The sequence below is a fragment of the Gallus gallus genome, chromosome 3, assembly GCF_016699485.2.
Source record: "Gallus gallus isolate bGalGal1 chromosome 3, bGalGal1.mat.broiler.GRCg7b, whole genome shotgun sequence".
NCBI lineage: Eukaryota > Metazoa > Chordata > Aves > Galliformes > Phasianidae > Gallus > Gallus gallus.
Genome location: NC_052534.1, coordinates 31,820,100 through 31,845,814, shown reverse-complemented (window position 1 = coordinate 31,845,814; position 25,715 = coordinate 31,820,100). Strand labels below are relative to the sequence as shown.

The following is a 25,715-nucleotide window of genomic DNA, read 5'->3' as shown; positions in this document are numbered from 1 at the left end:
GCTTCAAGCAAAAATCTAAAATAATATAGTATGTTTGATACCACATTTCATACACAAATAGGAAGGAAATTCTTACTAACAATACCTTCAGAAAATGTGACAATCTTAGAGAGAAATTCAGAAGACTAAGCTCTCAGGAAGGCTGTGCCAACAGTTTGTTTCCAGTTAGGATATTGTCATCAAGAGTTTGTGATGTTTACATTATGAATAAACGTCCACACAAAAGTGCATGGAGGAAGAATCCTTGGGAGAGCCAGGCAATGAGGTGGCATGATTTAGGAGCAGTGGGGAACAAGGTCTGTCCCCTGGGATTAAAGCAGCCAGCACACCAGGAGGTATGCAAATACACTGGTATTCACTTTCAAGCACTGAAATGCCTTGGCACTCAGCTGAATGGCTCCATTCAGTTTAGGGGGAGTTTGAAGCAAGTGGGTTAAGAAAATAGTCCTAAACCTCTGGGTTCGCTGATTGCAAATAGGCACAAGAGGCTGAGCGGCCACCACCCAATGGCTTGTACTTCAAACAGCCAGAAGCTGAGGTTTTCAACTCACGTGTAAACCCATTTTTTAAGTACGTTAAGCAAACTCTGACCTAGATTCAACTTTTTCCAGATGACATATCAGTGGAAAAGGCAAATTACCATAGCTCCAGAAAGCAGGGCCACCTTCAGGTCAGGCTTCAGAGCTACCATTTGACAACATATGGAATGCAAGCTGAAGTTTATCAAAAACCACAGAGTCCAGGAGTAGCCAGCTTCCCCTTGGAAGATAGCTTATTTGCACAGTGAAAGTCCTTAGGTTTTCATTAGAAATCAGATTAGCTCTAAGTTAAGATTATTATGCTATTGCCACATCTGTGTGCCAGTAATTTACCTGACAATTCTGAACTTTTGGGATAAAGAAATGCGTTTAGATATCATCTGCAGTCATATATCTTTTTCATCTTTTTGCCAAATTTTGAAAAGAGCTCCTTATTCCCACTTAGCTCCTGAGGCCAGTTTTGCCTCTAGAAAAAGTGGAAGTAAAGATCTGCTGTCCTTAACTCAGTCCAGCTTCTATGAGAAACCCAAGAAAAAAGGAAAAAGCTCTTTCCAGCTTGTCCACGCATGTCAGTTGCCAGCTTGGCCTCTGAGAGAGCTGTGTGGACTTCAGTGGAGCTACTCTCAAATTATACCAATCTAAATGAGAGATGAAATAGATCCTTACAGCACTGCCCCGTTAGTAACTCAAAATAACTTCTTCAAAGTAACTCAAAGAAACTTCTTTATTGATATCTGAAATTTCAGAGAGGAGTAAAAAAAAGGAGCTAGAGACATGCAAAGGGACATGAGAGAGACAGCCTGCTCCAGCACTCAGTCTGTGCAGATGAGTTCTGTTGACTGCTGTTGGTTTCTAACTAGCCAGGATGATAGCTGAATGTTCATCTAAAAGAACCACTGAGGTTCATAAGAGGACATAAGAGAAAGCAATCTTATCAAAATTCAGGTTTTGCAGGAAGTGGAGGCAGGTCTAACCGGAGGTGGTCTAGACATATGACATATCAAATCATTTTGTAGGGAGTCACCAGGGACTAGAAATCCTTATCTACATCACATCCTAGCTTGCACAGCTATGCTTTTTCCAGCTCCTAGGGAGCAGAGCAGTCTTACCTACACTGAGCTTCTCTGCAACATCTTTCATTCAGTGATATAGATATGCATTGAGAATATAAAACTGTCCCAAGAAATGGAATTGCACGGCTACATGTACCAATAGAGATGGCATCTGGTGTGGCATTATAAAGATTTGTGTTTTAATGCTTAACTGGGAAACATACCTCATTGTTTTAAGACAGGACTCTCATTTTAGATCTCAATATAGCTACCATATGTCCCCACACACAAGCACAGCCTTCTCTCACTGTTATTACCACAAAAGATTGTTGCCAGAAATGGCATGTTGCAAAAGCAAGGTCTGAAAAGAATGGTGTGTGCTTGGTGAAATGAATCCCACATCAAATAGGCTTTCTAGTTCAACTACATATTTGGGAGCTGGAAAAAGGCAACCCAGGGAGGCAGTAGGTTTAAGTGCAGTTTATACAGATTTTCTTCAGGAATGATCCTCTCATGCTTAACACCATGTGAGAGCAAAGAAATAAACTGAATGACCTCTACAAATCCTTCCCAGGCCTGTATTTACATACTTTCTATCTTTTCTTATTATGCTGGGTTTCAGCATTGGTATTTTTAGTGTAATGGTTTTGAGATTCCTCCATCACATGAGAGAAATCCTCAGGAAAACTAGTTGGACAGTGAAAAAGTGGGATCTGATTCTGAACACATATGTTAGATGTGAGGGTTTTGTTTCTTATAATTTTCTGTGATATTTTGCAATGATTTTTATTTGTAGAGGGCAAGCCAAGAAAGGGTGTGACATATCCATCAACTCTTGAATTCGCTTCCTCAAAGAGCACAGCTGTTAAACCAGGCAAGTAATTATGACTGATTTTCCCTTATATCTATTCACAACTATCTGTTGTAGCATCTCAACTGTGTAATAAAGAAAATTTAATAATCGAGATTCTGAAGATAATGTACCCCTCATGCTCATCACTGTTACTATCTCATTCAATTTTCTTGTGGTATTTTTTTATGTTAAGCATACAGAATTATCCCAGACAATTTCTATTTTTTGGTCTTTCCCAGATTTACAGGTCTCTGTTCCCACCTACTTTCCCCCTTACTTTAAGTCTGTGAGTATGGTGTTGTACTTGTTATATCTGAAGTAAGTCTTATGTTCTAGCTTTCTCTTAATGCTACTTGTGTTATCTCTTGGGACACTTGATGTGGAGAGTACAGTAATACATAATAATATTAACAATACAGATGGCAATGCTCAGCAGCTTTAGATAAGAATCATATGGTAAGGAGTTACTCTGTATAACTTGTTGAGCCTGCATCCCATTCTGCCAGATTCAACTCAGCTTAAATAATATATGTCAGTAATTTCTACATCAAGATATACGTACAAATCTGTACCTAGTGGAATGTAAATGCAAAGGAATTGTAAACTAAAGGCTGGGCTTTGAGTGATGCACACTCAGGCTGAGTAACTACAACGTTCAGATGCCACTGTGCATGTGAAATCTAAAAATGAGGAAAGATCTGTGTACTTTCCTTCCAAGGACCAAAGAATAATGTATCGGAGAAGAGCAGAACTCCAAACAACTGCCATGCAACCTTGGATGGATGCACCCATTGACAGGCATTTGAATGCATGGGAAAGATGCACATTTCCTTACATCGCTCCTCACAGTGGATAAGCTCATGAAGTCTTGAACTCAACAAATAGCAAAAGCGTCACAATAGAGAAGTGTAGTAGTAAAAGATATTCCTTATCTTTTTTCTTTTTTTTTTGTTCACATTCCCAAGGAAAAGTCTGGAATTTATACAGTTGCAAAAAAAAGCACAAATAAATGTCATTTCCATGATGGAGATGCTTCATGTACACTTGAATATCAGCTACCATGCAGCATGGCTCTTGATCAAAGACTTCTGAAAGGAATTAAATTATTTAAGCTGAGTAAAAATCCCCCTTTCCTTCTAAGTGAGCCCATAACATCCAGGATTTAGCCCCATGAAGATCTATCTGACAATGTCAGGCAAGAAAGAACTACATCTGAATGTGAGTTAGTGACTGAAATACCACACGCTGGTTGGTATTCACCAGACAACCTACACACACCAGGACCCTGACTCACATTAATCTTATGAGGATTGGTTTATTAGTGGTAAAACCCCGTGTTTATTGCTCACTTCAGAAATTCTGTTGACATTGGCAGGAGCTTTTGGGCAGTCAGATGCCTAAATGAAGCACTGAAAACTTGTGGCGACTGCTGTCTAGAGGCACTCATCCATCACTTTTTCTTTCCTAGCAAGGAAGCACTGATTAGACTGACCAAACTTTCTAATGCTAGGTGGTGGGATGCCTCCCTCTGGGGACTGATAACCTTCTAATAGAAAGCTTTAAATTATTTTATTCCAGAACTGTGTTTCTTAATGTGTTTCATTTTGCTTCAGAGCCTAAGAAGCCAGAGCAAGACCTAAAAGTTACAAAGAGTGCAGCCACATCTGATACATCAGGGAAAGCCTGGGAACAAGGTAGGGGTTGGGAATCTCTGTGTCTTTTTCTAAAGAAACTCAATTACCTTCCCAGTCTCTTGCTTCATTGCCTCTGGGCTTTCTGCTGTAGTGTAAGCTCACAGGTTCCTTGCTCCATGCAACCCTGGTTACAGAAATCACTGCTGTGCTCACTCCCTGTTTCTGCAGCACTGTCATGCACTGGAAGTATCTCTTTGCTTTCTATCCTCTTTTTCTTAGTGCAGCGGCATGGAGCAGGGCACCGTCCAGCCCAAAGAGAGCCATTCATGCTGATTTTTCAGCTGAGTTGTTTTGTTTTTCTTCTGAGCTCGCTTTCAGCATCATCCCATTAAAATGGTCTGAGACTTGAGTTTTTCTCTGGCTGGCATTAGGTGGTAATTAATCCACCAGACAGTTTCACAGTGATGCTTTCCAAAAGGGGAACGTCCAGCAGTAAAATGCAAGCTTGTGCTATGCTGCAGTGACAAGGCTGCATGAAGACACACCACTCCTTTTCAGTGCATACAATCTGTCAGACCATCCCTGGACATACAGGCAGGGAGTAGAGGAGTAAGACTGAGATGAACATGGAATATATTTTAGGGTGACTTTGGTAGATAAGTGAAGAAGTAAAAGATTAGTACTCTTCTAATATGCTGACTGGAAAGGACCGGAAGCACGCTAAAGATTTTGTATAAGACTATTTAGGATGCACATTTTTGCAACAAGAACTGTCTCTGTTCTCATGCCAGACCATTTTAAAAGCAGTAGCAATTGTCAGCTGAGTCAAAGTGAGCTGAAATGGGTACCCCTGGGTGCTGCTCTCACCGCAACTCTAAGCCAAAGCCCTCCTGGCTCCTGCTCCAATCCTCTCTTGAATCCCTGTCCTTCTGTCAATAGCACTTCAGCGGTGGTAGGCGATGCCTACTTCATTCTGGTCTATGACTCAGAATTGCCATCTTTTATTAGGTGTCTGTTCATTTCTATTTATACGGATTTTCAAAGAGTCCAATTACACTGAGAAAAGATGACAGCAAAACAGAAACTGCAACTTCAATTGGATATTTGAACCCCTGCACAGGCCTGAGACAGCTGTAAGGCAGAGAGTTTCAAAGCAGAGAAAGTGTAGGGGAAACACTAAGTCTATGACAACCTGTTGTCAGCAACTCCAGTGTTACACAGGCACATGAGATATTCATCCACTCAGCAATGAAGGCTCTAATGGGGTCCAGAGATGAGGATGCTTGTAGACATCCTAAGGAAAACATCACCGTCTTGGTTGCCTTCAATGGCAAGAGTCACTAATGATGTTTCTGTGCCACATAGGATGTAGCAGAGTGATTGTGTCAATGTTCCTACAGGGGACACTGTCCGCAAGGTGTATCAGACATCACCTGTACCAATGCCAACCACACAAATGGCAGCCACAACACCAACCCCAACAACCACAACCACAGATCCTTTCAGCACAACACCAAAGCCAACCACAACACCTGCAACAACAAGAACCACAACAGACTCAGCTGCAGCCAAGCCTCGACCTGGACTGCAGAGGGTCAGGGATACAGGTCAGTAGTACAGATGTTTTCATTGCTTTCCTTCTGACTAACAGTTCTCCTAAAATTATAGGAACAAGACATGCAGTTGAATATACTGTTATTTAGCAGATCATTAGTACAGCGGTTCAACATAGGTATATTATGAGTGGATAAAGAAATTAATTCCCACACATCTGCTGGAATTGGAGTTGTAGTATAGTCTCTGAAACATGTATGGAAGTGGTTTGTCTCACATCAACTCAGTGTGGTTAGATTCCCCAAAATAAGTGCTCATCTTCAGTAAGCCGAGCAATTATGGCTAGTCATTATCTTTGGCATCTATACTGATTCTTATGGGAGGAACTTTTCCATCTCCAAACACTGTCATGATTTTCAGGTATAGTAGTCAACAAATTGTTTCCTTGATTCATATGTCTGGATTGAATGTTCAACAAATAGGTTAAGATTCAGTTTAGATTTAACTCTGTGATAACTTCCAATAAATGAAAGTTATAATATACGGTTTTCTAATAGCTCTTGGATTTTAAAGATGAAAACACTGTGAAGGAATTCTCCCTGTGTAATTTTTTCACACCTGGTTTTCCCTAATCTTTTCTTCTCTTCATTTATTTTTATTCATACATATTGGTGTCTTTTTGAATGGTTCAGTGGATGAAAATCAAAATCTCTTATTTTTAGGTTCTAGCAGCGTCCACCCTGCATATTCCTCTGTGGCAGCCGCAGCATCAAGTAAGTACAGTAAGGAAGGATGTGCCACAAGGCATGCAGTGTGGTCTATTTTAAGGCAGCAGTGATTCAATAACCTTTCAAGCATCAGCAAACGCAGTGGTTGAATGCAAGTCTGTATTTAAGCTGAAAAATATATGCTAGGCCTGATACGTCAAAGACGTTGATCACTGAGAGTTCTGGGGAATCCTTTCTAGTGAATAGCTGCAAGTGACAATACCTGCCTCGACAAATGCTGGATTTTGCAACTCTTGAAAAGATGTTTGTGCTGTTGGAGTTGTATTTTCCTGTTGCTTCCTCCTGTCTTACTCTCTTAAAGGAAAATTTGATTTACTTGTAAGACACATAGTACAGACAGTTGCGCTGCTATTTCAACTTAGGGCTGAGAGCTCTGAAATGCCAACTTTAGTTTTTGTGAAAACCTCAGGCTGTGGTTCCAAGCCTGGCATAAATGCGATATTATTCCTGGCACATCAGTTGTGTTTTTGACAACAGAATCACGGCCGTTCAGAGCTCTGCAGCTTTATCCAGAAGCCTGCCTCCATTCTAGCCCACAGGCTGCAATGCAAATATGTACAGGGGTTTTCTCATACAATGGGTAATTGCTCAGCCAAGGAAGGGAGAGTATTTTCAGCTGTTTGAAAGTTTCTGAGCATGACACTATTTTGAGGGTTGTATAAAAGAGAGCTGGATGGGGTTTTTATGAAAGAGAGCTGGAAGATTTCATACTATTCATACTATTGCTATTTCATACTATGGCTATTTCATACTATTGCTATTTCTGAGTGCCTTGAGCTTGGTTCTACTTTCACACATGTAACTTCGGCTGTATCTACAGCTGGGTATTTCAAAGCCAGAGTACATGGCAGGCATCTTCTGGTTAATTCAGGTCTTGAGGGAAAGCATCATTAAGTCAAATATAACTGTGAGCCCAGAAGCCTCCTACCTGGCTACTCCTACCTAGAAAGCCTGCCCACACCGAAGGGGTACCATGAGCATCCCCCTTCATCAATTCCACATGCTAGGAATGTGACCCTGTACACCCAACAGAGCATGCTCCTGTCCTTCTCTGGGGTAAGGGCAGCAGTTGGGAAGTTAATCTTACAGAATCAAATGTACAGAAGTCCCAACATAATTTCAAGCAGTTCAATTTCAGTGAGAATCTGAATCATTTTGTATCTACTATGCCTGTTAACCTGGTCCTGCTTGTTGCTCTCTTTTCTGTTTCATGTTCCCACCAGCTAGCACAGAAGAGGCCATTACTTTTTTCACTGACAATTAGGAAAACCTATTTGAGGTTCCCCAGGCAGTAAGAGGTGCATATTGAGAATGAAGTTTTGACAACAGTGAAGTCAGTGGGAAGGCTATGCTTGTCTTAAGTGAAACCAAACTTTTAGTCAAAAAGCAAAAAGATTAAAAGTAATTTTAAAAAAATTACTCACTATTTCAAGTATTTCTTCATTGCAGTGTAGTTCTGTTTCTTCACAATTTTCTTTACTGCAGTTCTAGACATAAATTGACTCCTGGAAGATTAAAGTGATGAGATTTAGGGACAGGTTCTTGTGAGCTGGAGAACTGAAGGAGATATACATCTGATTTCATGGACCTGATTTCTGGGACTACTCTGTATCCATCTTGATGAATTTTCCTGATTTGTTCTTGATTCTGAAGGAGATCTGGTTTAAAAAAAAAAATAAAAGAAAGGAAGGAAGGAAGGAAGCAAAGTTACAACCACATACAAAGTAGTTAATGAGCTTTTTCTATCTGAGGAGCCTTTAGAACTCACTTGTATTATTCAGGCTGGAGTTTCTAATGATTTAACCAGACAGAAGCAAACGTTCTCTTGCCTATCTTGGCTCTCAGGTCATGCAAATCTACCTTTCACAGGGCATCATAGTTTGCCTGCAAAGGACTTCTCAGAAGTAAATAATGTTGAAATAGAGCACAGTCGGGAGCATGGCTGTGGCTGCTGTTAGCTAAGGTGCTTTTGTTCCCAGCCACTAATACTGGCAAAAGTTCACAGGGCCAAAAGCAAAGCACAACTTGTGGCTCAGAGCATTGGACCAGGCATAAAACTCCATCCTGCTGTTGTCTGCTCTGCACTCTGCCCTGCACAGTTCAGCCTCACCTCTTTTCTTTTCAGCCAATGACCTTAAGCTGGGTGCTGCCTACCACAACCTTTCATCTCTAGCTGTGACTTACCATAGTAGTAAGAAAAGAAAATAGGAAAGCACAGGGGAGACAACAGCATTATAAGCAACACAGAAAGCTCTCATCCAACAATGTGAAACCATCCTGGCTCATAGGAATGGAAAGCACTGGATAAGGGCTGCATGGGGGAAAGGGGGACAGATGGAGCCTGGTTTTGGATACAGCCTTTTCTCTTTGGATACTTAGTCCAACAGGGATGCCAACTAAGTTGCAGAGGGGATTCCTGTTTCTTGAATGGAGCAGCTGCTTACCTTCTCAAACCAGTTTTCATCATTTGTAAGGCTTGGTACCAACCAAAAGCAGCACAGAAAGCAAACCAAATAGCTAACGAGTGTAGAGACAGAACAAAACTTGTGGTGCACGGGACTTACAAACTAATAATCTCTCTCTTACCTTCACGTGCACTATTTCAAGTGGCATTGTAAATACTGACACTCAGGCAATCCCAAACTAAGGCAAGCTCTCAGGCTCAAAGTTAATTTTCTTCCGGTTCTTTGGTACGTACCTATCTTCGCCATGAAAAGAGCACCCAACTCTATACTGTGCTACTGCATAAGCAGACCTCACTCTCCAGAACCAAGAAGGCATCTTTTGCTACCTGCAGACAACCTGGAGACAGAGCTAGAAGCCTATAAAGTCTAAAAGCCTAGCAGGTGAGCCTGTTATTTCCCAAAACAGGATCTCTTTGCCTTTTAAATTTTCATGGTCTCTCAGGACAGCTCACAGAAATCCCATCAAAGGGCTTCCAGTAGCCTGTGAATGTTAAAGTTTGGGTTATGCACGCACTATTTGCTGCCACTTAATTTTGTTATATAAAGCCCCCAAGTAGCAGCAGTTCCTGTTTTCTCAGACAACCATTAAAAATGGTCTAATTTATGATATCTTACTGAGAACTATCTCACGGGTCCACTGTTCTCAGAAGTCACCTAAAACATGCCTACTAATTTCAGAAGGCTTTGGAATGTTAACAAGCTTCTTAAGAGCAATTAATGAAAAGAAAAGCATGATTGAAGACAATCTTCATCTGCAAATGCTTTGAGAATTCAGTATTTTTGAACAGTGGGAGTTTAATGTATTAACATAATCACATTAAAAAACCATTTTGTGTAGACAGCAATGAAGACATTTCAGACACATGAATTCTCCCACATTGTTTTTGTTATTGTTTCATTATTTACAGTCTGCCTGCTTGCTTGTATCTACTCACTGGCTCTTGTCTCAGATAGTAAGCTCCGTGCAGGAAGTGTGGTATCTGGTCTGGGTTTTGTTTTGGTTTGTTTTTAACATTCCTTGCACAACTGGATAGTGCTGGAATAGAAATAAAAACAGATAATGAGCTTGAGCAATTGAGAAAGGAAACTTATTGGGGAAAGTAAATCACAGCAGTAACTACAAACATCTTAAGTGCAAACCAGAGACAAATACAAGTAGCACTCATAACTGAAGTGAATGTTAACTAATCTAACTAGTCACAACAAGGCAGTTCTTCTTTAAGCTCACTTAAAATGTGGGGTTTTAACATCTGAAAATGGATGTCAATGAACGCTCTCTGTCTATGAACAATTAACTCTGATAGCAATGAAATGAGATTCAGGTAGCAGTAGTCCTGCACCAAACATGGGGTACAAATGACACTTCTTCATTTTGATGTCCACTCAGGACAAGTTCAAGCTTCACAAGGAAGAGGACTGAATAAAGGTATGTATTGAACGAACTATCAGAAGTTTTATTGCTAGAGTGCTAGAAAACATTGTCTTTCAGTTCTATTTACTGACCAATGCAATATTTTCAAAGCATTCAGGGGCACTTCCACCTCTGCAAGTAACAGGAATATTCTGCGACCCAATGCAGGTAACCTTATTTCTCTTATTTCTTCCCATCACTCACCTCTGCAGAGCAGATATCACTGTAGTTATTGCACGGCAATAGCGTCACTTCTAGGAAAAAAAAAAAAAAGGGAATGATTACACTTAGAATTGTTCTCAGAACAATATCGTAAATCTATTTACATAGGTACTTTATAATATTTGTTGTTGCAAAATGTCAGGAGAACTTTGTGCCTTGGGCTCCATAGGCCTAACCCCAGGAGGAATCATAAAATCACAGAAGACTCGGTTTGGAAGGGACCTTAAAGCTCACCCAGCCTGAACCTCCTGCCATGGGCAGGGCTGCCACCCACCAGCTCAGGTTGCCCAGGGCTCCATCCAACCTGGCTCCATCCACAGCTTCTCTGGCAGCCTGAAAATTGCTTTCAGTTTCCAGCTCCTGAGCATGGTCGGCATCTCAGGACCCACTGCTTGTTGCTCCAGTGCACCAGAGAACTACAATATCTACTAACATTCAGACTCCTTTCTTCTGCTTCTCCACCCTCCCTAAGCATCGAAATTCTTCCTTTTTTTGTTGTTGTTTGTTTGGGTTTTATTTGTTGTTGGTGTTTTTTTTAAAATCCATCTTCCATTTGATCTGAAAACACATACAGAAAGATAGTTTGGGGCGCCCTCATCCCTTGAGGTCATGCTTCTCTACCTCAGCCAGCTGGGATCTAACCTCCATCTCTCTCTTGCACTGTGCAGGTATTCAGCGCCAAGAGCCCGTCGCCACCTTCCGTAGGCCTGCCGGGTCTCCAGCCCATCTGGGTGAGCCAGACTGCTTGGTGCAGATTTTCTGCCTTCTTTCATGGTTTTAGAAACCCTAAATTAGCCCATATGCTGCTCTGCAGAGCAATTGTCTGTGTACTGGAGGGCCAACCAGCAGCTTCCAGAATGAGGAGGCAACAGACAGCTCGGCCACTAGCGAGCTGTTGTTTCAGGCCGTGGGAATCAACATCTACTGCAGGGTTTGTAACTTACCTTATTTGTTAGTCAAAATGAGGAACAAAACCCCCAGCCCTGTGCAGCCTATCAGCTCCACGGTGGAGCTAAATTTTCTGCTCTTCCTGTTGTTCTTAGGAGCCTCCAGGCTGATTGCAACATAGGGATTGTCTTAGCACTGAGGGTAGAAACATCACCAATGCATTTCTTCTTTCCCAGCTGTGCAATTCATCATCTACTTCATCAGCAAACAGCCCTTTCAGTGGCACTCTGGAAGGCTGCTGGCAACTTCAAGTGGCTCCAGAGTACTCGGTTCACATGCCAACACCAGATCTGATAGCAGAGCTTCTCAGGGGGAAGAACAGCAGAAGAGGCAGTCCAACGCCCTGAGCAGGGAGAGACTGCAGTGCCCACAGGTGTACCAGGGCTGAGGCAGCTTTGGTGAGAGCTGTGAGCTGCAGAAGCATTGAAACAGGGGAGAAGGCAAGGGGTGCTGATGTTAAGAATGGAGGACATCTTCAAGCAGTAGGACCTTCCTGGGTAGTGGAGGCCAAATGCTCATGCCCTGTGATCTCTCCATCCAAACAACAGTCCAGACCTAGTAGAGCATATTTAGAATGAATACACTCCGGCTCCTCCTGAGATTTACTCTGTTACTTTGCTTTAACACTATTCCTGTTTATTTAAGCCTCTTACTGTTCCTTCGTTTCCATCCATGTTTGTCTTTCTCATGTTCTTTTGACCATACCAATACTACAGCCTTTTCTTTCTTTTTAATCTCATAACTGTCAAATTGTTATCTTCTCCCAATCCTCTTTGCCTGAGTCAAAATCCAGTGCCCAGCATCACAAGGGAAACAGGTGAGCAATATACACCCATGCAGAACAGCAGAGCAAACGTTGCCTGTAAAAGTGCCTAAAAAAGCAGTGCACGAATTATGTTACACCATGTACAGGAGGGGCAGCCTGGTATGGCAGGGAAATGGGAACAGCCTTGTGATGTGTCCAAATCTTTGCCAGAAGAGCAGGGGAATGATGTGCTGAATCTTGTTTAAATCAGACAGGGTTTGATCTCACCTTACGTATCCGAAGATTTTCCCCAAGATGATTGCAAAGCAAAATTATTCCATAAGGAACAACTGTTTTTGCAGCCACAGAGCAAGAGAGAAAAATCCCACAAACATACACTTGTTGTATTCCCTACAAGACCTGATCTTTTTTTCAGCCCGGGTCCTGGCAGCTCAGATGTGCTGCTTCCAAGCAGCCAATTTTTCTCACGGTCAAAGGGAAATTCCTGGACAACTCCTTGCTTTCTTGGAAAGGAGAGTTGTTTTTCTTGATCCTGCAAAGGGAGTGCTCACTGCTCAGCAAACAACAGCTATTGACCCTGTGGGCTTGGCTGGGCTGTCAAGGAGCTTCCTCTATTCAGCTCAGGTTAGCAAAAAGATTTGCTTGTAAAACACCCATCCTGACACACCGTTTGTCTGCTTGGCTTCTCCCTGCCTGCTCTCAAGAAGGTCCCTGCTCTCAAGTCTCCTCCAACCTCTTGACAATTATAGATCTCTTTATATATATTTTTAAAGATCAGTCTTGTAGTATTTTAAAAATCAACCTTGATTTTCTGTGGGCATTATCAAGCAAAAATAGAAACAGCCTCAGCTACTTAAAAGAATACTCTTTTTCCTTTCACAGGAACATTTAATTGAGAGCTTGCTCTGTGATATGTCTAGGACTACATCCAAGCATAGAGCTTTTGCCTGGATTCATGAATCACTCAGAATTAGTGCATTCTTCATCTCTGCAGCCAGATACCCAAATCCTTGGCACTTGTGCTTGTCTTCATTCAGGTCTTCTCACTACACAAAGTTTTCAAAGGACATGAGCCGTGGGAAGACTGCTCAAAGAAGCCATACACAGCTCTCCCTCATTACCTATACACGGCAATTTGGAAGGACCCACAGTTATCTGAGTCAGTTGTTCTAGAGAAGAGTAAATCTAGAAAGCCCGCCGTTACTCCTACTGACAAAAAAAAACCAAAACAACAAAATAGTCTTTTCCTGGAGCTACTGAAAAACATGTCTTTTCTGAGGTTACATAGTCAGATAAGCTAGAGAAGCCTGCACTGCAGTCACACTAGGGTGGCAATCTCACAGAAGGGTCAGTGCTCCATGGGCTGAAGGACAGTGGTAAGCCCACAGCTCCCTTTTCTTTTTTCCAGACCAATATATAGTTCAGCCATTGGCTGTAATCTGGAGGACACCAGCCACTAGTCCAGTTAGGGAAGCATTACTTTTTGGAGGAGTCCTTCTGGAGGCTCCAAAACCAGACACCAGGGGGCTTATTTATGAAAGCATCAATTTGGTTGGAGTTTTTACGTGCCTGATAGGCTGCAAGCGAGATTTAGACACCTTCTTTGTGTTTGAACAGGTTCAAGCAATACGGAAATCAGTAGACTGCAGATTTTCAGTGGGAAACTATCTAGGGAAAGCAAAAGTATACTGAAGTTGGTATAACTGTCTCAGTGTCAGTGCAGTTCTGAGGAACATAACCAAAGCAGATCTAAAGAGGCATACTGAAACATAAAACAGATGAGAGCTCTGGAGCCAGTGACGTAAGGCTGTTAAATGTGGCTTGAAATGTGTCTGTAAAGGTTTCCAAGTTTACTGATTCCCTGAGCTCCTTCTCATGAATAGTGATTCACTATATAAATTGGCTTTTCTAAACTGAGCTTTTTAATCTCCAATAATTCCATTATTTTCAGTAATACTTTGTCTTTTCTTTCATGTATGAAAGCAATAGAAACAGACTTGTGGAAACCTGGACTGAGTTTTTTCGACACAGGTAAATATTTAAAGCATTTGGTAACCAGACTGGGAATTATTGTTTTCCGTCACATGTGGGGAAAGCTCACACTATTCATCAGGCCCATGGCATTGCTCATAACAATCTCATTCTAAGAAGTAATTACGGTATTTAAGATGGCAAATGAGGTATGTCGTTTACATCTTAGTAGTTAAAATTATTCTGAGCCTTCATCATTCCCAAGTTCCTGCCAAAAGTGAGAGCAGAACAGATGAGCTCTGGAAAGAGTTGGCAGTTGTACTGCAGGAAAGGGGTTCTAGCTACTGAAATTCACTTGTAAATAAGAAGGTATTTTGGGAATGCCACAGCTGGGAAAGCAGTCTAGAAATGCCATTAATGAAAAAGATGGCAAATTATTCTGATGCAAATGTACTTAAGAAGGAAGGGCGTTCAGATAAGAATGGGGGATTAAAAAAATAGTAGGTATTACTGAAATTTTCTAATGTTTTAGTCTTAAAATGAGAAGACAGCATTTTTAGAGCTACTGGTGAGTGAGGAAAAAAAACCTTATATTTGTAGCAGGCTCAAGAGGCAGAAGATCAAACCTGAGCAATTCTTAGCCAGGTGCAGTTTGCAAGCGCACATCCCACACGTTCAGCATTTAAAGGATCTCTTTCCTTAAGAACATTTAAAGTAGACTATGCAAAATCTCCTATGCAAAGTCCATGCAAAGATACGGCAATTCATCATACAGTGCTCTTACGAGGAGCTGGACCATCCAGTATAAGGCATCTTTTCCATCACCAGTTTTGCTGCTGGAGAGGGCTGTGCTATGTTGGTGGCCCTTGCAAAGACCATCCCCCCACACACCCAAAGCCGAGGTGTGACTAATCTTCCCACTGGCTGCTACTAGCAGTGTTGCCTATTTGCATTAGCTTGCAAATCCAGTGGCAGTGGCTCTTCAGTCAAAATTTGCATCATCTAAACGTGAGCAGATTTCCCTTCTCCAGGAGTGGCACTCCGAGCCAGAGAGAGAGCATGTTTCTATCCAGCCTTCAGTGGGTTTAATGAAAAAAGCTGCACCGCAGTGTACAGGGCCAGTGGTGCAGAGGAGTACCCTGAGACAGCAAATGACAAATTGCATTGAATGGAATGAAAGTTTGGGTGTGGGAGAAGGGACGTTGTACTAACAGTTTCTCACAAACTGAAGCGTCTGTGTGATAAAGTCTGGTGAATTCAGACTGTCACTTCAAAGGAATGGCTCCTGGTGTGCATGTAGTCACTGCTGTCTTGCTACAATGAATAGGGAGTTTAATCAGCATGGACAGCTGTGACAATCAGTGAAGAGAACTTTTATTAGCATGGAGTAGGCTGCCCATGCAGTGAGTTGAAATTCCCATGGCAGTAACAACCTTGAATTGGACTGGCAGAACCCACAGATTCTGACCACCTCCTCAATTAGTGGGGAAGGTTATTCGGTGGGTGACCTTATTGTTAGAGTGAGCACAAAGCAGCCTGCTGACCCACAGCCTCCAAGAACAGCTGGTGGCACCAGCAGCCAGAATGAAGAGTGCCATGGTGCTCAGGTGTGCCGTGCTGACAGAGCTCATGGCAGCTTTGGGTATGGACTGTGGATTTTACAGAGCACAGACACATGCATGAGGAGGATAGCTGTGAATTAATTTCCCCATCAAGTTTGTCTGCTAGAGCAAGAGGTGTGTGTTAGTATCTAACCTCACAACAGCCTTTAATCCACCTACTTCATGACCTGCAATAAGGTAAGCAGGAGAGCAGTGTGTATGTGCTGCCAAGCTGGCATGTAGTGTTGGAATGTAGTACTGAGAGGTGGAATGTGGCTTTGGTCTGCTACTGAGGGAAGTTACACACCTGTGATTAAAGGCTACACTGGAGTACATACAGTCATGAGGACAAGCTGCTGAGTATTTCAGGTTTTAAAGAAAAAAAATGAACAAGAAATGAAATGGGGCTAACCTTAATGCCCTTTTCCTACCTCGTTGATATGGGAACATCCAGTGTCCTTCACAAGGCCACGCACAGTGCCCAGCCAACGCAGTATCCTACCCAGTGACAGATGCCTGAGGGTGAGAAAGGCAGAGGGTAGTCACACAGGAATGGAACTGGCAGGGCTGGTTGATCACTGCCACAGAAGGTATCTCACTCACTGCCAGCTGAATTTAGAAGTGAGAGGCCAAAGCAAGACTTCTGCCCAGTAATGTCCCAGCAGCACGCTATAGCCACACACAGGGAGTCAGGTGTCAGGTCAGACACCAGTTTGAGGACATAGCCTCAACAAAACCTCGTCTCCTGACCCAAAACTGCACACAGCTTCATCATGCAGGGGAAACAGCTCCAAGCAGTTGTATTCTTGTGCTCATTCCCATGAGAGGAGAGTTGGTAGATGTAAATAGAATGGAAGGTAGACTGGTGGGAGTTGGAATTTCCTGTTTTCTTGAATATTTTCTGCACTATTATGGCTCAGTCATTAATAACTCCAGCAGCCAGCTGAAGTGGTGCACAAACTCAGAGCTGTTACGGCTGCCATCAGACTCTGATAAAGTCCTCTACTGATGTCCCTTGGCCACCCACTGCCTTTACACATGCAGTACTCTCACAATGGGGCTACTGGCTGCCCTGGCAATGGAAATGGTAGAGTTACCAGGACTTGCTGCCCACCCGCACTTCCCTCTCACATTTAGCAGCTTCAGACTGCAGGTGCTCAGCAGCAGCCCGGGGGCTCCCTCCAGGCACCCCCACAGACACCCAGAGCTGGGGCAGCCTGGCACACCTCAACAGAGCCTCTCCTCTCCTCTGTCTCTCCAGGTTTTGCTTCAAAGGAGGAACTGAACCTGAAGCCACTGGAGGCGACCTCCCAGGGGAACCCAAGTATGTACATCGGAATTAATCTCGTAATTACACAGTGCCATTTTATTAATTACCTGCTACTAGACGGCATTCGAATTAAATAGCGACAAGGACTTTTTAAAGAAAACTTCAGAAACTTAAGGAATATATTTTCCTCTGCAGAGGAACGGCGAGTACTCTCTGCCGGTCCCTCTGACAGATACAATTGGTTTTGCTTTTCCAAGAAAGGAAGCACAGCTGAGATGTAGCTTACCTGGGCGGCAGGACGATGGCTGCTCGCTGCTCCTCTTCAGGGTGAGCTCAGCTCCACGCTCTGGGCACACACAGCTCCTCTCAAGGCGTTGTGATGGTGCAGGACAACAAAGCAATGAGCTGCGGCCAGGGATGGGCAAGCAAACCCTGATGACCGCACACACTCCTGTGGCCGCACAGGCGCTCTTCCTGCTGCGGAGGGTGGGAGGGAAAGAAACTGCCTGAGAGATGGATGCAGCCAGGAGAGAAGTTCTGTGTCCTGGCTGGGGTGCTGAAGGAGCATAGAGGAGCCCTCCGTCCGGGGATGGAGATGTCACATGCTCTTAAAAGCAAACCTTGCAAAGTCCTTTGTAATTAAAGAGAGGTTTGCCCATTAACTCATCTTGAAGTGGGGCCCAGAGGACAAGGAGGAAGGGAAAGCAAACCACAAATGCAGAGATGGGGTCGTCCACCTCTTCAAGGGAAGCCTCCCTGGCGGAGGGGCTCACCCTCCTGCTGACCCAGGGGCCTCCTGTGCCCATCCTCCCACAGCTGAGTGCTCACTTTTGTCTCAAGGGCTCTTTACCTTAAATGCTGAACCAAGCATTCCTATATCCCCAGTTGCTCCACCTAAAAATCCTAACGTGTTTTGTCTCATAAAAAAAATGTCAAATATGCCTAAAACCGGTGTAGGAGTAAGACAGAGGAGAAGAAAAGTGGAAGGATCTGTCCTTGAAGATCAAAACTCACTGTAGAAAAACAGAGCTCAGTACAGCTCCTTACAGAGCACACATAAGCAGAGTCCTGCTGCTGACCAAGTGCAGGAACACTTCTACCATTCCAGGAATTACGTTGGAGCAGGCATGTAAATCCTGTTAGCTAAGAAACTTCCAAAATGCATGTGTACAACCAGTGAGGTATTTCCCTTTTAAGGCCAGGAAATTCAGGAAAATTTGGCCCCTAATTGAGGTATTATTTGTTGTGGGTTCCCAGCCTTGCCTCACTCTCTGCTGTGAAAGAACATGCTTTTCGGTCACGCTTCTCTAATTCAGCATTATTAGAATTAGAAAAACAGACAGCTACGGGAGAAAGAATTGAAAGTAATGAGATGGGAGGCAGTTGCATAAGCCAGGAAGAACAATTGGCACTTTGTCGCCTTCAGGCTATGTAATGATTAAAACACATGATTTTGGACAGTCTGATTGGTAGGAGGCATCATCAGAGACAAACTAAGAGATACAGACAGCAGGAGAAAACAGTAGCGCTCCAGTTAAGCCAGATTTTGATCCCACTCCTAGTCACGGTTCAACTGGCAAATGTTTCACTGTTAATGTGAGGAGTAGAAGCAGGCTGGTAGGGACTACAGGCAGCACATGCAGAAGCACAAAGATCAGGTTCATCTGAGTAATTAGCAGGAAGAGTTTGAGTGCAGACACAGCTTTTATCCGAGTCAGGCAACACCAGAATTGTGCTGCTGCGCACACACAGGTGAAACCCACAGCTGCATTGGGAACAACTGAAGCTCAGGTCAAACATGGAGTGAGTGGGAACTGCCGTCCCCACCTCACCAGCAGGCTCAGCTTGGGGGCAATGACAGCCACCTCCTGCCCCACACACTGGCTGTCCCCACATTCCTCAGCCCAGGGACACCCCAGGGTGGCCGGTGCCAACACAGGCCCAGGCCAGCCACAGCGTCACCGTCAAAAGCATTTTAGTAGAGGTCTTGCAGCAGGAAGAGTCACCAGGTGCAGAGTTTTTAGGCCTTTGCTCTTCATGAGAAGTACTGCTACTAAAAGGGCCCAAACCATTTTCCCTGCTTTTGTGTCTCCCCTCAGGCTGCAAGGTAGACTTGTCCTTCTTGATGGACGGGAGCTGGAGCATCGGTAAACGCCGCTTCCAGCTCCAGAAACAGTTCCTCATTAACGTGGCTCACGCCCTTGGCATCAACAACGCTGGGCCTCTGATGGGCATCGTACAGTATGGGTAAGGTCCACTTCTGCACCCAGGCTACAAACCTAGCTCTGTTTCATTATTGCTGTAAATGAGAATTGTAATACTTGGGAACAGTTGTTACTGAAACGCCCTCCAGAACTCCACTAGTGAAGCCTCATTGATAATTTATCTTTTCATCCATATTCACAGCTTGGGGACTTCTTTTTGTTATTACTGCTGTTGCTCCCGTGCTGTCACCTCCACCTATGGTTACACATTAACCAGCACTGCACTAGCAGCACTCCTCTCCTCCAGGGAACCTCAAAGGATAAGGGGCACAAGCATATCAAAGAACAGTGTCATCCTGCCTTCACAACCTGTTACACTCTTTGCTTTAAGAAAGTCTCTTATCCCTGCCTAATGCCTTCTACTTTTTCTGTCATAGCCTCTGGGAGCAGTCAGGCATTCAGCACATTTGTTAGGGACAAGCTGCTCCCATCACCACCAGATGTGTGTGTGGCTGGAGCATGTTAAAGCCTGCCAGGGGAAATTCAGGATGGATATTAGGAAGAATTTCTTCTCAGAGAGTGGAGAGGCAGTGGCACAGGGTGCCCAGGGAGGTGGTGCAGTCACTAAACCTGGAGTTGTTCAGGAACTGTGTGGATGTGGCACTGAGGGGCACGGTTAGTGAGCGTGGTGGGGATGGGTGGCTGTTTGGACTAGATGAACTTAGAGGTTTTTTCCAACCTTAATAATTCTGATTCCTGCTCACACCCAGGAGCAAAATAGGACAGAAAGCTCTTACAGCTTTTGTACTGCTGTATATGAGGCAAAAACCTGACAACTGCTTCATATTTCTTTCCATCTGCCAGTGATGACCCTTCCACAGAATTTAACCTGAAAACATACGCCAGCCCCAAGGAGCTAAGAAATGCCATTGAGAAAATCCCTCAGAAAGGCGGACTTTCCAACGTTGGTAGGTTACAGGCTGCTTGCACACCCTCAGCATAGGGGTGACTCGAGAGCCTGGAGTGCTGCCAGCCCTGTAACTTATCCTCAACCTCCTCTTTCATTTCAGGAAAGGCGCTTTCATTTGTCAACAAAAACTTCTTCTCGGATGCTAATGGAAACAGAGGTGGAGCGCCCAATGTGGTGGTGGTGATGGTGGATGGGTGGCCAACCGACAGGGTGGAGGAGGCCTCCAGGCTGGCCAGGGAATCAGGGATCAACATTTTCTTTGTCACTATTGAAGCAGCTGCTCAAAATGAGAAGCAGAATGTTATTGAGCCAAACTTTGTGGACAAGGTACTTACTGGGCTGGGCTCTGGCTGTACGCTTGCCTTGGACTCTACCTTTTTCAAGTGATTTTGCTCAGGGGTTTAAGCACAGTCACACTTACGGGACATTTCCCTTCCTTCTTACCACTCAGGGTTACTTCTGGTCTGGCTTAGACTGTAAGGTCTCACACTGCCATGCAGCCGTGCTGAAGTCAGAAAGGTGGCCTGTCTGAAAGCTGCAAAAAACAAAGTTTGTTTCACAGTAAAGCTCTGGTCTGAGGTCCATCATGAAGCAAGTGGCTCTTTGCTGACCAAGCATTGGCACAAACCTGCAGACAAGATTTTCTGAATGTACAGCAGCGTGACTAAGCACAAAAAAAGAGATGAAAAAAAAAAGAGAGAATGCAAGCATTGCACTATTAGCATTTGGCACTGCTCAATAGTGTTTCGGGGCAAGGTGACACAAGGTTATGGCAGGAGACATCTACCAAGCTCCAGACTCGCTGGCTCAGGAAGCACAGCAGAGTTATCTGCTGTTTTCAGAGAACAGATTCCTGCCTGAGCCACATTGCTTTGCCATGAAATAATTTCCATTAGTTTCAAGGCTGTTCCAGAACACCGTTGTTTCCGGTCAGCGTTTAATTGGATTATAGCCTGATTTGCATTTGTTTTTCAAAATGGCAAAGCTACAGTGAGTCTGCGTGAGCCTGCCAGAGAGCACAAGTGAGAGAGCGCTCCCTGCTCCATGCTGCCCCTTAGTTTCTACCTACACTCACCCAAATCCCTCTGACCCTCTAACAGCTTCCCACAAATCAACTCCCTACAAGTATTTGGTGATAAAAACAGACATCAATATGGTTTTTGTCTGCCTGTCCTTAATTATCTGGCAGAGGCAGAACGACTGGGAATCTTTAAAGGCTTTTACATTTTTATCAAAATCGTTTGTTCTTTTTTTCTGATTGTACAGCCAGGGAGAAAGCAGCTTCAGCCCCAGGTTTCAGTTCAAGGTGGGAGGGTTTGTCAGCAGGGAAATCCATCCTTTTTGCCCTGACTCTGGGAGGGTGGGAGCTGAAGTTGCCATCTGGCAAATGCCGGGGCTTCCAGGTGGAGCCACACAAACAGCGCCTCTGCGATTTGGATGCCTTCTCTACAAACGGTGTAATTTATCTCAGAAAGCTTGACAGGTGGCAAACTTGGTTATAGCATTTCTTTCATGGCTACATCAGCTCCATCCCACAGCTTTTAAAAAGGGGAAGAGAAGACAGAAGTATCTGTAGAGAAGTATCTGTGATGTTATGTTCACGTCATTTCCCAGGGAAGCAGATGGCAACTGGAGGAGAGCCCACTCCAGACTCTAGCATTGCTCTTTCCAGGAGCCTAAATTTACAGTTTAGCGAATATCCCAGTTGAAACAAGCAGACTGAATTTCCACTGCATTCGTACTTGTGGTGTTTTGCAGGCAGTGTGCAGAACAAATGGCTTCTATTCCATCACTGTGCCCAGCTGGTTCAGCCTCCACAAGGTCGTCCAGCCCTTGGTGAAGCGGGTCTGTGATATCGACCGGCTGGTTTGCAGCAAGACATGTCTTAATTCGGCTGACATCGGTTTTGTGATCGATGGCTCCAGCAGCGTTGGCACCGGCAACTTCCGCACAGTCCTCCAGTTTGTAGCCAACATCAGCAAGGAGTTTGAGATTTCGGACACGGACACCCGCATTGGAGCCATTCAGTACACGTATGAACAACGACTCGAGTTCAGCTTCGATAAGTACAGCACGAAGCAGGACGTGCTGAGTGCTATCAAAAGGATCAACTACTGGAGTGGTGGAACCAGCACAGGGGCAGCCATCAGCTATGCCTCTGAGCAGCTCTTCACCAAATCCAAACCCAACAAGAGGAAGATCATGATTCTCATTACGGATGGCAGGTCTTACGATGATGTCCGAATGCCAGCCCTGACAGCTCACCAAAACGGTAAGTTCTACCATCATTATCTGCTCCTCCATACCTCCACATTCATTTGGGTCAGAGATATACACTCTACTGTGATGCAAAGGCATTGGATGAAACCTTAGGAAGGAAGCGTAGCACCCACTCTGGGGTCTCGTCAAGTTCTAAGCAAGATCAGCATCTGTTGTATATCTGAGAAAGTAACACAGAAGCAGAAAGATGCAGCTAGACCTAGGAGATTGCAGAGGATTTCTACTGTCTCAATAACATCTGAAGCCTCCTTTGGCTTTCCAATCGGGATATTCACACATCTCCCAGAGCAATTGTAAGACACAGAAACAAGGAGCTGTTGTTCAGAGCCACAGCCAGAGCTTTACTATTGTCTGAGCCTTCCTGCTATTGGCAAAGGGCAGTTCCACAGCAGACACCAGGCATTTCTTCCATTTTGACAATGCCACTCTTTTTTACAGAGAGCACTGCAATTCACTGCCGTTTTTTTTCATGGCCTTGTAACTATGTCTGCAGTATGGGTCTTAACCAACCAAATGTAATGCAATTAAAACCTTAATGCTCACCCTTATCTCTTGGGTTTCTTTCCAGGAGTTATAGCTTACTCCATTGGAGTTGCTTGGGCTGCCCAAGATGAACTGGAAGCCATTGCAACAGATCCAGATAAGGAGCATTCCTTCTTTGTGGATGAATTTGACAACCTCTACCAATTTGTTAATCCACTCATCCAAAACATTTGCACAGAATTTAACTCACAGCCACGGAACTGATGGAGTGGAACAGGCTGGGATCCTTGGGCGTCGTGCTGAAAACACACAATGCTACAGGAACAATGCCAGCTCTGAGCTCAACAAATACTGGAATTGTTTTTCTCTGGCACTTTCCAGTTAATGAGGTTGATCACATCTCTGTCCCTATGTATGATAACGCTCTGTGTAGGCTACTGATTTTTCCCTTGCAGGCTTCAGAAACTCTGATCTGGATGGATAGAATAACAGGCAGGAGACATCACCAAGGGAGTAAATGGAGCTGTTTGGAAAGCCGTTAACAGTATAGAGCCTCAGCTTAGATGATTCCCACCTCAGGGCACACACAAGCACTAAGATGTACCACCTGCTTCCTGCGGTGGCCAGGGCCCTCCAGGGAGCTGCTACACTGCTCTGCTGCTGTGGCAGAAGCACTTCCCTCTGACACTGCCCATTGCTCACCATCCAGGACAGGACTGACATCCTGAAATCCCAGGCACAAACTGAGAAGATAGCATGAATTCAAGTATTGAGCCTCATCCAAACCCAGAGTCCCAGAAAATCAGCAAGTGGCCAAGGTCGGGCTGTGGGACCCACATCCATTTGTCAGTCCCCATAAAGCCCCAGATCTGCAGAGCAGCCAACGCAGGAGCTGGATCTCATCTCCCACAGCACTGCATTAAATGTGCTTAAACGAACAAACAAAAAACCACAACTTGTCCCCTTAGCTCACTTGCACTGTTTTTTGCCATGCAGCTCAAGGCCTCTGCAAAGCAGGAGAGCCATGGAGGCAGAAGAGGCTCCTTCAGTAAAAACTGTGGGTTTCAGTTGCTCAGTGCCTGAAAGGTTTCTGAGACCCCCACTGCTCTATCACCAAACATGGCACAGTTAGAACAGCTTACAGCAGACTTATACAGGGCGAGGATAATTATTCAAGAGCCATTAAAAAGGCTTAAGAAGAAAGTATCTTAAATCTCTGTATTACACACTGGGAAAAGCAGTATTTCTAGCATTCACAGGCACCCTCTTCTGAATTTGGTGTGGACTTCTGTTGTATGGATTGATTTCAAGACACACCTTTACAGCCCCATGTTATTCAGTGTATGTGGCTGTTTTGCCTACGAAGAAGCAGCCATAGGCAAAGCACTGCTCAGCAATGGGAGGAGTGACAGGTCAAAAGCATTGCATGGCAGGTAGCAAGCAGCAGTTGCTGGTGGTTTCCATCTGGTGTCACATACGATAATACATCCCTTAAGCAGCAATTACCAAAATAAAGGTCTGAAGTTTCATTGCCAGTACAAGCATGTGTTTTCATGCACCTTATGGTAGTTACGGCACCACAACAGGTTTGTGGAAATAACAGGAAATTGGAAGGAATTAAAGATCACATTTCTCCTCTTGCTCACAAATCAAGTTTTTAATAGTCCTTATAGTTTCTGTAAATAACAGTGGCCCAGGATGTTATCATTCACATAAAGCAAATTACAGTAAACTGCCACTAAAGGAGACACCTTTCTGTCAACAAAACTGACACCACCTTTCAAATCTTTGTTTGGAAATGGGACTGAAGTAGATTAAAAATTCCCAGAGAAGTTACCGTACTTCAAATCAATGCAAACAGCCCATTCAACACAAACTCCCCAGTGTGATGACACGAACCAGGTGAGGATTCCTTCAGAAGTGCTCCAGCCACTATTCCCAAAGCCATTCTGGATGAAGTGGTGGTTTTACATCGGATTTACTGAGGACTTCATATTCTTAATATTGCAGGTTAATTCTTAATAGATAGCTTGCCACTGCATATCAATGGCTTTACTGGCTGTACCCTGGCAGCACAGGAGAGCAGCACTCTGCAGATGGTCCCACACACTGTGCTTGTGCTCTGCAGCCAGAACCACAGGTGTTGTTTAGGACAGATGTTTTCTTTTCTACTGAAACCTTTGAGCAACAACAAGTTTTCACTCTCCACGGAGAAGCTGAACAGCTATCTTCCTCATCAAACATTTGCTTAGGGCATGGCAGGGTTTGCTGCTGTCTAAATGGTTAATTTTGACTTTACAGAACACCTGTGGTGCTCAGATGCCAACAAGCCATTCTATTAACATCTTGAGATGACCTTGAAATTAATTTTTAATCTCTCATCTAAACTGAGATGCCTTAAACACAGTGAACTTGAGCATAAGCCTCAGAAGTCCCAATACAGCCCAATACAACCCAAACAGAAGTGGATCAGCACGGAGTGCGCTCCCCTACAGCCCCTTCACCTTTCATAGCAGTAAAAACACTTGTCACATCTGAAGTCTCTCAGTAATAGTAATAAAAGATAACAAACCTTCATAAGTGTTTGGAGGAGTTACATTGGTTTGGAGAAATCAGCAGAACTCTTTCTGTAACGTATACAAGCTGTTTTGAGCTTCTCAATACAAGTTGCTGTATCTTTTGCAATAAAGATGTCCCAAAGGCA

The 25,715-nt window shown here is 44.0% G+C and overlaps 1 protein-coding gene and 1 long non-coding RNA gene across 4 annotated transcripts in view; one reads left to right on the top strand and one right to left on the bottom strand.

The window, feature by feature from the left end:
- Positions 1-17,642, bottom strand: part of LOC107052893 — a 41,029-nt gene extending 23,387 nt beyond the window's left edge. The window contains exons 1-6 of one of the 2 annotated variants that reach the window (XR_006938762.1): positions 17,361-17,642; positions 16,236-16,320; positions 10,501-10,550; positions 9,821-9,921; positions 8,009-8,078; positions 7,845-7,925 (exon numbers count right to left, since the gene is read on the bottom strand). This is a non-coding gene — a long non-coding RNA (uncharacterized LOC107052893). Of the gene's footprint in view, positions 1-7,844; positions 7,926-8,008; positions 8,079-8,188; positions 8,513-9,820; positions 9,922-10,500; positions 10,551-16,235; positions 16,321-17,360 lie in introns of those variants that run through there. The other variant, XR_005859053.2, reaches the window with a different exon arrangement.
- The window catches only part of VIT (vitrin), a 44,619-nt gene extending 18,904 nt beyond the window's left edge, over positions 1-25,715 (top strand). The window contains exons 6-19 of one of the 2 annotated variants that reach the window (NM_001024580.2): positions 2,388-2,465; positions 4,058-4,138; positions 5,479-5,685; positions 6,355-6,405; positions 10,273-10,311; positions 10,408-10,464; positions 11,187-11,249; positions 14,216-14,263; positions 17,066-17,128; positions 19,174-19,321; positions 20,143-20,246; positions 20,349-20,575; positions 22,007-22,520; positions 23,097-25,715. In NM_001024580.2, coding sequence (NP_001019751.2) covers positions 2,388-2,465; positions 4,058-4,138; positions 5,479-5,685; positions 6,355-6,405; positions 10,273-10,311; positions 10,408-10,464; positions 11,187-11,249; positions 14,216-14,263; positions 17,066-17,128; positions 19,174-19,321; positions 20,143-20,246; positions 20,349-20,575; positions 22,007-22,520; positions 23,097-23,275 — 1,859 coding nt within the window. In that variant the 3' untranslated portion in view covers positions 23,276-25,715. The remainder of the gene's footprint in view (positions 1-2,387; positions 2,466-4,057; positions 4,139-5,478; positions 5,686-6,354; positions 6,406-10,272; positions 10,312-10,407; positions 10,465-11,186; positions 11,250-14,215; positions 14,264-17,065; positions 17,129-19,173; positions 19,322-20,142; positions 20,247-20,348; positions 20,576-22,006; positions 22,521-23,096) is intronic. The other variant, XM_015283726.4, reaches the window with a different exon arrangement.